The 13,675-nt window shown below is 40.4% G+C and overlaps 1 protein-coding gene across 1 annotated transcript in view; it reads right to left on the reverse strand.

Annotated features, from left to right (window-relative positions):
• Positions 1-13,675, reverse strand: part of calcrla (calcitonin receptor-like a) — a 34,070-nt gene that overhangs the window by 11,470 nt on the left and 8,925 nt on the right. Inside the window, exons 2-4 of the mRNA XM_079357204.1 lie at positions 2,189-2,297; positions 1,261-1,414; positions 1,028-1,138 (exon numbers count right to left, since the gene is read on the reverse strand). Coding sequence (XP_079213330.1) covers positions 1,028-1,138; positions 1,261-1,414; positions 2,189-2,263 — 340 coding nt within the window. The 5' untranslated portion in view covers positions 2,264-2,297. The remainder of the gene's footprint in view (positions 1-1,027; positions 1,139-1,260; positions 1,415-2,188; positions 2,298-13,675) is intronic.

Below are 13,675 nucleotides of genomic sequence, written 5' to 3' on the forward strand. Positions count from 1 at the left end.
GATAAACTCTATGCGAAGAAGATGTGTTGCACTGCATGAGGCAAATGGTGGTCACACCAGATACTGACTGGTTCTGAGTCCCCAGACCCTCAATAAAGCAAAAACTGCACATTTCAGGGTGGCCTTTTATTGTGGACAGTCTAAGGTACACCTATGCACTAATCATGGTGTCTGATGAGCATCTTGATGTGGCACACCTGTGAGGTGGGATGGATTGTCTCAGCAAAGCAAAAGTGCTCACTATCACACATTTAGACAGATTTATGAACAATGTTTGAGAGAAATGGTAATATTGTGTATCTGGAATGAATTTTAGATCTTTGAGTCCATCTCATGACAAATGGGAGCAAAAACAAAAGTGTTGCGTTTATATTTTTGTTGAGTGTATTATTTCAGCAAATCCGTTTGAAACACAAGTGGGTAAATATGTCACACACAGATTTCAAAGGGAAAATGAAGATGCTCTATGACACACAACCTGACAGTGAAAGATTTATTTTAGTCCCCCCCAAAGCCCAATAAAGTTCTCATCCAGTTACCAAATCCATAAAAGAAAGAAACACCATAAAAAACATGGAACCACTGCAAGCAATCATTAGAGGGACTGAAACAAATTCTCTCTCCTCAACCAGGTTTTCACTCAGAAGCCTCCAGAAATAAGTAACAGATATTCTTGGAAGACATTTATACGGTACATCAACATAACTACTACTAGACAACAAATACATGCCATGATAATTATTGTGCATGAGGATGATGTAAATTGACTTCTACTACCACTACTTCAGTTTGTCTAACCAAATATAAACGATCCAATAAAATCAGGCTTTAGTTTGCATTATGCGACTTGTAGGACTCACAGTTTTTGTAGCTTTGCCCCAAAAAAACAAAAAATCAAAATAACCCTCCCTTACCTACTTCAATTTTGACGATGCTGGATAATACTTAGGTACTAACTTAAGATCCAACCAACCCAAGCTTGGTGTAAGTGACCCTTTAGAGAGCTTTTGTAAGTCCCAAGTCTTACCTGAAGGATCAAAATCCTGGAAGTAATCCGGACAGTGTTGCTCTGATGTAAAACCTGACCTGGTGTCATCCCAACACAGCCAGCCATCCCAAGTTCGATTACACATAGCCTCTGAAAGCACAGCAAAGGTGTTAACATACTCAGATGAACTGAATGTGGATATCTCGTATGGAGAATCCTCGATAACCCCTGAATACACAAAACCAAGCCTAGCATAACAGTTAACAAGTCACCTTCTCTGCTGTTGGCATCATCTTTCATGATCTTCTGATAGCACTCAAACTGAGCTGTCACTATCTTGTTCCTGGTGAGTCCCATGTCATGATACACGTTGGTGGGATGCTGCTGTTGGGTTTCATTGACCTCCATGCTTGCCTTCACAAAGATCTGCCAAGAAGGAGGAAAAAAAAGGTAAAGAAACCTTTTGTTTACTTTTTAAATTTATAATGATGTGTGCCAAGAGCACTTGTCCAAATGTATCAGAGAAGCAGCTATTTCCAATTACAAGTTGAACAACAGAGACCATATTTTGAGCGCGTTTATCCTCAATCAGGAGTTTTTGAATTAAGATGGAAAGCAAGAACTGCAGTAAAACATACACATGAATCCAATTAATCTAAATGGAAAGTATGACATGTATGCAGAAATGCTGCCAAACAGATATGTCTAATTTACAACACTGCAGACGGCACCCTGAAGCAGCTTTTTGAATCTCCAAATAATCGCCAACATAAACTGTAATGGATGAAATGATTAATGAGTCAAATTAAGTCAATGCTGAAAAATAAACTCAAATACTTTGTTAACCCTTTACAGGGCACTCATTAAAATACTTTGAAATTCAAAAAAGTCAACCTCATAGTGTTACTCAGGGACATAACTTTATTTCTGTTAAACATTTTTCAAAAATTGCAAGTGTAATAAGCATTTACAAAGTTACCATATTTGGTTCAAATGCCACAATAGCAGGATCAGTGACATAGGGTGATCTCTTCTGATTGGCTGCGTGAGGATCACATACTTCTCGACCTTATTGAGGTGCAGAAGGGTGACCATATGTAATGTTTGTGGAAATTATCAAAAATAGTCACTTGCCCTATAAAGGGTTAAACTACTCTCCAACATTAGGATTAAAATCAAATCAAATATAGACAAATCCACCTCTGTCAGATTACACAGCAGTATGAGGGCCACAGTCCAGCTCCGTCCGATACTCTCCATCCTGCTTTTGGCCATATCAAAGCTGCTTGATCATCCACCAACAGCAGATCTGGAAGAGAGGATAAACAATTAGCCCCGACATTAAACTGCAATAAAATCCTGTCATAAAGGCCGCTTCACAGCACTCCACATCTCCGCTCTGCTGGTAAATGTTTCCCTTGTCTCTTTAATCTTCTGAAATGTTGCTGCTGTGACGTCTGTCATGGCCATGAATTAAGCTGTAAACAGACACTCTGAATCAGAAATCTGGGCCATCAGCGCACAAAAGTTACTTCAGCATCTTATAGAGATTACAAGATCATTAAAAGAGGGGGAGATCAAAAACTCTAAATCTCATCACAGTGCTTAAGTAAACGAAGGTGACCTTTAGTCTGCAAGATTTTCTGGTTCCATCGCAGCCTTGACATTTAGAAAGAAGGCCATGTGCGATTTCAAGCAGTGGACTGCACAATGAATGGCAGGTGGACAACTGCGGAGTCTGCTCACTAGGCAACAACTGAAATGCGGTCCAACTTATCAAAGATGGAAATATATAAAGATATCCTAACAAACCCTACAGATCTAAAATGCATCTGTTTCCTGGATGAAACATCTGAGACGTAGAATCTCGCCATCTGTTGATCGAGTCAAATCGACTTACTGTAGTTCTCTATTTTGTGACATTATCTTGAATGGCTCAGTGGATTCATTGCACAGTTGCCATTTAAGAGGTGAAGCCGGTGTCTCGTCGGAGCAGAAACCCAGAGAGTTTTTTCTCTGCACAGATTCAGGCCGCTGGGATTTCATGTCACTGCTGCTGCTGCATAGTCAATGAGTAAAAATGGAAATGTACTGTAAACGCATCCTCCAGGTTGTACAGATCTGCATTGCAAAACTGTGGGTGAGCTCCAGTAATGTACATGTATGGTTAGTTTAAGCCTGACTGATAAAGCTGGCGATCAACTTTTTAAAGAGTTTAAGGTCTGAAACTGTTCTGGACTAGGGAGCCTCTGTTCTTGGTTGGTGTTTGTAGACAATCAAAGTCCTTTTCTACCTGCCTTAAACAATCTGTATATCTGTATATCTGTAAACTGCTTTCTTGCTCTTGTTTTTACCATAAATGTGTCAGAGCATGACCTGAGAGTTTCATAGTCTCAAGAAAACAGGATACCCTTTAACAGGCTCATCTTAAAGCTTGGAGGCAGCACTGCTTTCACTGTGAACCTATATAAAGAACATTTCTGTTTGTTAGTGTCAGATGAACATAAAGTTACCAAAAAGAAGAGAAAAAGAGGAAACTGAGGATGACGTACAGTAAATGTAGGTACTTGGTGTTCAGGAGAGGATTACACCTGATTCATAAGTGATGGTTAATAAAGTCTCTCATATCTCAAAGGAACCAGGTCATCATTGTATTTGCATCATCCCAAGTCTAATTAAAATTAGTGGAATGGAATGCAAAGGGAAAATGTTAAAAGGCACTTATGAGGCAAGCATTCAAAATATGTGGGGACCAAAGCATAGAAATGTTAGAAGCCATATTATGTAAATATGGTTTAATAATAATAATTATTTATTGAAAGACTCGAGGTCCATTTGAAAACACACACACAAACATACAGCAACACACAGGTTAAAACATAGGTAGAAGACAATTGTACCAATACTTCCACAAATGTGACTGGTATCTTACAGAGCTGAGACCAGGATTTGTTAACAACATTATGATAATTAATTAACCCTAACGATAACATTAATAAACCCTTAGAGAGACAAACTGCAAAAGACTGACTGGACTAAAATGGATGAGAACAAAAAACATTTGACCTATAAGATGGAGCCCTGAATACATGGGAACTGCCATTTAAAAAATTGCAATAATGTGGGCTACCATCGCACGAGAAGTGCAAGATCACGCGTGAATAAAAAGCTTGCTTTGTCTTTCTGAGGTTGATTTGTTTTTTTTATTTGCCTGTTGTGACGTAATGTTCATAACGTGATAGGATAAACAATCAGACTTCTCTATATTATGTTGTATCTTGATCTGGATGCTCTGAGCGTTACCTTGCCTGACATCTCGTTCTAGTTGATATGCTAAATTCAGCTTGACCCATTGCTGGCAATGTGCTACAAAACAGAATTGGAGGCGGTGCTTATTTGTAAGACAGCAGAGCTGATTGGCCCTGCTGGCAGAGACCGACCGCTGCGTGTGCTAGATATGAAATCTGCTCTTCATCGTTGACGGAATGTGGCATGATGGAATTATATGAGAATTGCGGTCAGATAAATAAAACATGAAGCTGATAAAGACTTTGTTGTGGTCATTATTCCAGGGAAACATGTGTCAAACACATGTAAAATGTGCAGAACAGGAAACTTTTTCTGTAATTGCCCATCAATTTGATAATAATTGTTTTGTGCAGTTCTATGTCCAAAGCTACTAATTATTCACAAACTGCAGCTTCATGTATCTTAAGTGTTGCCAAAGCTCTCAATACCCATTGTTTAGTTGCCAAAACTAATCACGGACAAAACCGTAGTTCAGTCAAAACAGTGACAAAGTGGACACGGGGGGTGGGCATCAGTCTGTTCATCGCTCAGAGATTTGACCCGGCAGATTCTTAACATGTGTCCTCCAGTGTTTAAAAATGCATCACACAGTGGAGGGAGGCAGGGGGCTTACTGAAAGTGGGATTGTAAAACATTATGGTGATGTGCAAATTAGAAACAGCTGGAGAAAGATCAGCTGCTCTGTCACATGCTGCATGCAAATCACACCAAAATGCACACACACACACAAGTACGCACGCACACACACAAATGCACGCACACACACGCACGCACACACACTCTCTCACACACGGCTCTGTTGCCAAGTCCCCCAGCTGTTTCTTGGCAAATGCCTTTTTTCATACATCATCTTGTCTTGCAGAGGATGGACCTAGTTATAGATTTGTGTCCCTATAGCTGCTTGAATCCTGCTCAAACTGAGTTGACCCTCTTTGTTTGTTGTCTTTCCTTGAGGAGCATCTGAGTAACATTAAACACATCTTTAACCCAGTGGTGAAGAAAACACCCTGAGTCATTCCATGTAAAAGGAATCCATCTGCCATGGTGAGAATTTCCAGCATAACCTTGTGATCACTTCCTCTATAAATACCTTTGTTTATGATGGAACTGTCCCTCATACTGTCAGGGTGAAGCACAAATACACATGGAGAGACACAGCTTGGCTGTGGTCATTGTTGGTATCAAACAACCATTACAGAGGAGCAGAGCAGCTCCTTTGTATTAAAAAACAGAAATTTAAACTTCTAAACTGAAACTTCTAGAAAAAGTTAGTCACCCTTGCAGTGTTCTTTTCTCTTGGAAGCATGTTTGGAGTAGTTGTATTAGATGACTCTCTGTCTTACACAAGAGAAATGGTTTGAATTCTTTGTGTCCTAAAGCAACCTGTTCTCATTGTTGTCTATGTTAAACAGGCTTAAGTGCCAGAAAAGCACGATTGGTGTCCTAGTCCAACCTTAACATATTTGTGTGAGATTTTAAAACAACAGATTTTTGTTTGAGATCTGCTTTTATGAAAAATACACTAGAAATGAAATGTATTTTTGATCAGTTCTGCGAGCAGGTGACTTCAGCAGCACTGTTGTCCCATTGGAGCTCTTCTCCTGGATGCCATGAGGTTCTTCATTCTGTCGCTGGACTTCAGCTCTGATCTTGTCTTTGGGAACTTTGAAGACGTATTTCTGTCATGTTGACATTTTGCATGTTCAGCACGAGTGTCGTGAGTTCAAAAAAAAAATCACACTAAAAGTTTTACGTAGATGTTCAGAACGATTAAACAAAACGTCTACTTGATGAATTTTGGCTTACTGAAAGCTTCTTTTCTCTTTGCTAATAATTGCAGGAATACATTTAAAGCTATTTTCAGTGACTTTTGAGACATAGTATGGAAGATATGATTGTTTTTCCTTTATTGAATCTGCAGTCGTTTTACATTTACTGCCGCATATAAATGCACGAGTTAACTGCGATATGTTCTTGTGTGTTGCACTGTATTTTTGACAGCTACTTGAGAGCAATGCTGAATATCATTAGCTTTAGTGATTCTCCTGCAGCAGACTTGCTGCAGATGAATGTAAAAGTCTTTAGGAGGAAGATGTTTTATTCTCTACATGAATTTCAATCACATTTGGTAGCTCATCAAAATATAACTTAGTTGAAGCTTCAAGCAGCCATTAAAGTTACCTTTTCCTTCTACCTCATTATGTAAGTGAACATGCATTTTCAACAACTGGAGACCATGTAAAAAAAAAAACACTCCATTGCATGATGATGAAAACAATCCTTCGCTACTTTCAACTCAGAGGTAATCCAGCAACCTCAACAAAGGCATAACACTCGATCTTTTTGGGTCAACTTCACCCAATCACAGCGTGAACTGTAGGTGGTCCACTATTATGTGTAGTGCCTCGGAGTGTTTCACATAAGTGGTTAGTCATGTCGACTTTGCTCAAGAGCTGACATCATCGATTACGTCTGTCAGCGTGCAGAAAAGATACCTGGGAAAAAACCCCAGCCTGTCTATAACAGCTGCTGTGTTCTGGCCGTGCAGTGCCAGAGATCGGCCCGCACTATTCGCTGCCGCTGAGAGATGTTGTGCTGCGCCTGTGCTGTAAACATCCTTCTGCCCTCACAGGATGTTTGGCGCCCCATTCTGCAACTTCTGCTCAGCGGCATTCGGATGTCTATTTGGCTGGTGGTAGATTTTTCAAACATGCGGTATCAAAAGTATCCAACAGTATCACCTTGATTTCTCATATTCTTATTTTTCAGAGTGAAAATACTTTGCAAAATATTCCTCCTCCCCAAAAAGATATCCTCAGCTGATTCTACAGTCATTATGATGTATCAAGCGTGTTGTGAGGTAGCCAAACATAAACACTGCAGTGTTTACTTGATTCTCTTCTCAGCCTTTGAAAGCCAGACCAATAGATACTGGTCACTGGAGTATCTTGAGCTCGTTGTATAAACAAGAGACTAAAAAAAACTTGGCTCGGAAAATAAGTAGTGCAGTTGAGCTTTGTGGTGCAGAGGACCTGCAGTCTTAAATCATTCAGACAAGCAGAGGGAGTCAGGAAACCTTCAGTTCAGGCCCCCGTCTCATGTACACTTTGATTAAAAATGCTAATACATTTTTAAATGCACAGTACTGTCTGTCAGTCTCACCACTGGGGGGCTCTCACACGCAGGACACAACTACCGATAAAAGTTTGTCATTTTCTCCTAGTCCCTTTTACAAAGGTTGTCAACCAGACACTACTCACAAGCTGATATTTAACACCAAGACTGTTTGTGCTGCACATTCAAAGACTAGCACAAGTCTGGGTCTGTCGAACACCAGCTTTAATTGTGCCTTTATAAATAGTAGCAGCTCACAGTGAGCGGTTCAGAAGCCGGGGAAGTATCCCGGAAACTGAGGCCGACAACAGGTGAATGAATGGAGAGGGGAATAAAACCTTCACAGAGTTGGGCTACTAACGATACTGAAACATGTGACCAAACAAGTTTGAGAAAAAACAAATTCTACGGATGAAACTATCTGAACTAGACAAAATGTGCTGATTGTACCCTTTTGGCAGTATCCTAATCTGCTCCCACTGAGAGGTCAACACATAATCTGCAACCTTTTCAAATACACAGACTCTCCTTTCACCTCCAATAACACAGGCTGTATCAAAGTATGTATCATGAGGTTTGTTATGACGCCAACAAGTTTCGCTTTCCATGCAGCATGTGCAACATGTTCGAGGTCCTAGTCTTTATCAGGGAGGGTAACGGGACCTCATCGTCGACACGGTTTAATGGGAAACAGCATGACGAGAGCAGGTGTTACTGCAGTATCACCTCAAAGTGACGAGGAAACAACATCCTGCACAAACACAAGTCTGAAAGATAAAAGACACAATTTCAAATAAACACAATGATGGGGGATTTATGAGCGAGGAAGCCTGCACATGAGAGGTAGGAAAGAACACGTTCTGTTTCCCGCCAGTTTGGTCTCCCACTGTTTTCTGTGAGAACAAGGGAGCTGAAGATTGAACTAATAAGATAGAGGGGGGATCCATGGAACCGGAAATTCTGAGAAACAAACCCATTGCTGACTGAAGGAGAAGTTGGCCATGTGAACCCAAGTAACACAAGAAGAACATTATTTTAAGAATAGCGTGAAAACATGGCCCCTCTCAGGCTTCCTTCCTCAATCAACAAGACCAAATATAGCGTGTGCATATTCACCGCGGGGTCGGCTGTACATTTAAAATACAAATCATTCCCTTGGGACTGAAAAAAAATCAGCTGAATTAGCATTGTTCATGTCAGGCTCAGATTTTACCAAAGGCCCAGGACATGAGAGCAGACTTCATGCAGGCCTCCAAGTTGCCAAGGGCACATCCAGATGTCAGAGAAAACAACAACAATCCCACACAGATGTGAGGGAGGAGTCCTCTTTGTTGCATGAAAGGACCTCCTCAACTCTGAATCACTACACCCCCCCCCACCCCACACCACTCTGACCCATGCACGCAATATTCTTTGCATTAACACGGCGAGAGGGAGGGCTGCGCTTCAGTGCAGAAATCAGCCCAGATGCCTGACAATTCATGTCACTGCATTCACGCCCTCAATGCCGGCATGCCAACGTTCTCAGGGCGAGCACATGGATCCGCTTACAACAACGGTGCTCAGATGAGTCAAAGGCTGCAGGGTTGTAATGAAAGGAGAGAGAAGAGGCTCATACTGGTGGTAAACATGTGAGATGTGAGCTTTGTGTTAGATACAGCCTTTTGCGGTGGTCAGTCAAGGCCTCGAGGCTTTAACGCTATAAGGACGGATGATGCAGCCCGGTGTCCGCAGGACTTATGAATATTGAAAGATTCTGTCACACTCGGTTTTCTTCCCGTGCCAGAGCAGAACATGGTGTGCCCTTTTCAGTATTAGAGTGTGTTGTAAATGAGTGCGGGATGGTGTTTGTGGACGATAGAATGCGTCAATGAAGTTCTTGTCCATTTACACGACAGGTAGTAAAAACACCTTCATTTTTTTTATGATTTTGTAATGTCAACCATCTTTAAATCAAACTCCTTTTAGACACATTGAAATTGTATTCACATTAAATGCAGGCAGAGAATGACAACTTGTTTTCATTGAATCATCGAATATCGAAGTAATACCTGAAGAAATGTTGGACTGTGGTCAGCAGATTTTTTTCTTTGTGGCTCGAACCTTCACGTTGGTGAGGCTGCTTTGTGCCCAGACTGAAACAACCCAAAAACACAAAACTGACGCGTCTTTCTGACTCTCTATACGGTGAACCTTAATGACATCTCTCGAGTTTCACCGATTCACAACAAAAATCTAACGAGCTTAGTTGGTTAGCAATTAAGAAAACTGTGTTTTTGGAATGGTTCAAAACCAGATGGAAAAGTGTGACGGTGGAAATGTGTGCTCTCTACGCCTGACGTTAGAGATGATGCTACAGGGAGGAAACTTTCCCATCAGTTAATAAATCTGCAGAGTTGGCTTTCTCTTTCTTCTCTGGACGCCGTTCAACGTTGGCGATGACACTCGAAGTCTGCATGCACATGCAGTGTTTCTGCTACTATTTATTTTGTAACCTCCCGCCCCTCCAAAAGAAACACACACAACACTTCATGGAATTGACCTAATTTATGTGCACTTATTTCAACAGAGCATTAATGTCTCTATGTTTCACTCTCCTGCTCAGCTAATTGAAAAACACATTCACAGAATGCCAGTAAAATGCAGAAAATGCCTGCTGAGCAACTTGTGATACTGAGAATAATGTAATAGTGAAAGTTAAAAAAAGAGAAGTGGTTTAAATAGTGTACTGTTACAAGATTTAAAAAAAACGAATGAAACAAATAGAAGCTATTAATTTGTCCGTCATGCCATTAAAGTGTTATTTTGCTCAAGTATTAAAAGAATGCTTAAGACCAAAATAAAGGTGGTGGTAAGTCATGTCATGATGTAAAGATTCATGTGCCTCCTGCCGGATAGGATTTAAGATCTTTATTCCAAAATATTGAACTACACTAAACAAGTATCCTTAAAAAAAGACACAAACACAGGTGAGTCATCCTTTGCTGAATGTCAAGCGTCCTTCAGCTTTACACTTGGTCTACCTGTTCAATGGGAGATCTGAAAACATCACGGATCAGCTAACACTGTCCCAACAATCCTAGATATTCAGTGCCTACATTCGACAGTAGGTGAGTCATAAAAACCCATATCTATTCTATGCTCTTGAGGTGTGAGAAGTGGAAAGCTGCCAAACAAAGCATCAAGGAGGAACAGTGGACAGCAGTCACAGCTCACTGATATGAGCTGTTTTTATAGAAAGAATTCTGCTTTATATCACACAACTCTGTCCTCAGGCAGAGTGCAGACAGCGGCTGCGAGTGCTGTTGCTTCATGGTTCTTCCAATATCCAAAATGCTAGAAGAAAAAGTAGCCCCTGTAAACCTGAGTATGGGCTCATTTCCTCACTTTGATCCCAGCACCATCCAAACACTTTTATCTTCTTCCAGCTTGCAACTTACCTCCAACTACAAACATTTCCTGAGGAAACAGTTTGACACTTATCCACATTCTTGCAGATATTTACATGAGAGGATTGTTTTCACTCCCGCAGTTAAAACGTTGCTACAGCCAACAGCTTGTCGGCTTAGGTTAGCATGAGGACTGAAAGCAAAGCAAAAAAAAAAAAAAAACTAGCCTTGCACAGTATGAAACCAGGTACACCTTCTGAAGTAGAGCACATGAGTCAACGTTTGTGGTGTTTCACTATATTGTACATTTGGAAGGAATGATACTCTTCTGCATATATGAAGCATGTGGAAGAACGTCTCCTATTTCTAGTTTCTTCAGAGACGTTTTGCGTACTGGCTCATAGAACACTTTAACCAGCATGTGGAATCCATTTCTTGCTCATTTTGAAAAGGCCAAAATAAGTTAACTGTGCTCCCGTCCTGACAACTTTGTCCTCTGCCTTCCTTCAGTACTGTTTCAGTCATCTGTTTATCACCGACTTGTGATAATTTACGCATCTGAGCTCTGTTGTTTTGTTTAACGATGAAAAACTCAAATAAAATATTAAAAAAAGACATTTTGAAGGCCAACAAAAGCAGTGACTTTTGAAAAGCTATCTCAACCTAACTTTTGGTCAATCTGGACACTTGCAAAGAGGTGGAGCTATGGCGGTGCCTTAAACCTCCAGGAAAAGTGCTACAACACATCCACCTGTCAGTCAGCACAGCCACTCCCCAAATTATGCAAATAAATGAAACACATAAGGCAAAAAAAAATAACTGAGTGATGAAAAAATCAGCCTCAAACTGTTTTTACCTATAAAGCCATTGATATCGTAGCAGTTTTTTTAGGCAGGTTGTAAGTGTGAATATTTGTAAAAAATTAACAAGGATTCTTTGGCTTTTACAGCCTCGAGTTTGAGAAACTGCAATTTATTGCACCTCATATTTCATGATTAGAGGAAAATAATAGAGCTGTCAATGCTAACATGTTTGCGACATAAGTTCCTTATTTTAATGCAAATTAAAAGCAGGGTTGTAACCAAACAGGAAGTACAGTATCATTTGCATTCAACACATCAACAAAACAATTAATCATGATAAATGATTGAAATTCTGCAACTTTATTCCAAACATCAGGGAGGAACAGTGGACAGCAGTCACAGCTCACTGATATGGAGGTACATGAGCTGTTTTTTATAGAAAGAATTCTGCTTTATATCACACAACTCTGTCCTCAGGCAGAGCGCCTGCGAGTGCCGTTGCTTCATGGTTCTTCCAATATCCAAAATACTAGAAGAAAAAGTAGCCCCTATAAAACTTGGCCAACGTCGGTAGCTCTATTTTTTTCCTCTAATCATGAAATTGAAATTCAGAAACTTTATAGCTTAAAAAAAGAAAACAAATAAACTGTGTCCTTCTGGAACTCTTCACAGATCTCAGATTTGTTTCAGCCTACTTACTTCTCAGATGTTTTTTTTGTTGTTACTATTATTATTATTGTTAAATAACTGCTTTCAGTCCAAAGAGTAAAAAACAAACTCCATTTTCCACAGAAAAAAACAAAAAACAAAACAGAGAAGAGGAAAAGTTTTTTTCTTTTGTCCAACCTCATTAATCATATAAAGATCCAGAGGTTTATTTTATGATCCTTTGGAGGGGGCCTGACATCAAGTACTGAAAAATTAGCTCCACTTGCACCGGCTACAGTTTAACAGCAGTGTCATTAATCATTCACAGAGGCAGAGTTCCTGCTTAAGTTTTGCTTCTGATACAAAATATAATGCTGCTAATGTTCTAGTTCTTTCACTTTATTAGGGATTTAAGATGTACCGTAAATTCCGGACTATAAGCCGCTACTTTTTTCTCACACTTCGAGCACTGCGGCTTCTACTCCGGTGCGGCTAATGCATGGATTTTTTATGGGGGACAATGAGCTTCAGCCGCAAAAACATTTGACTTCGTCACGTCGGATCTTAATATCAGTCATTTTGCGCTTCATGCACGCACCCTCATGATGGAAAACACACGGAGAAATACATATGATGCAGCTTTCATGTTAAAGGCGATCGACCTGGCTGTCAAAGAAGCTAACAGAGCTGCTGCACGTTAAGATGACACTGACAGCGACAACAGAGACTGAGGAAGTGAGTAATGAAGTCATTCTGAGGCAGTGAATGGATGGACTTTTTCTTGTGAAATATATTACGGTCATCTTTTTCATCAGCCGTGTTACAGACACCGTCGGCTAGGCTTCGTATTGTAACGGTTCATGTTGTAAAGTCAGTAGTTGATAATGTGTTCATAATTCCGATTATGTGGAGAGTCAGTGAATGCACCAGCGAGAACGTGTTGAGTGGCTGTATGAGAGAACGCTGGGGGAGAGAGTTGGATTGTTACGGCAAGTTATGTGTTGCTCTCTGCTGTAAACGGCGTGGTCACGGCCGACAGTGATCGGGTTATTAAAAGTTATTATTTGAACGCTCTCGTCGTCCTTTAACGTCCGTACGGACGCTACAGTATTTGCGGATGTTACCGGTAGCCTACGTCTGTGTAGCTCTTGTTATAGCGTGGACACCTGCGGCTTATAATCAAGTGCGGCTTATATATGTACAAATACATTTATTTACTTATTTTTAGCCGGTGCGGCTTATATCCAGGTGCGCTCAATAGTACGGAATTTACGATATATATCTTGTTTTCTTACTTCAGTACAAGATATGTGTCAGTACCTCTCTGTCTGCTGCTTCCATGAGGCTCCAAATGCTCCCTGTCGGCCACTCTACGCTCACTAATCAGCATGTTTTTCAAACTTTTAAATCCAATTAAATGAAAA

Source organism: Symphodus melops (assembly GCF_947650265.1).
Source record: "Symphodus melops genome assembly, chromosome: 12".
In the NCBI taxonomy this organism is placed as follows: Eukaryota; Metazoa; Chordata; class Actinopteri; order Labriformes; family Labridae; genus Symphodus; species Symphodus melops.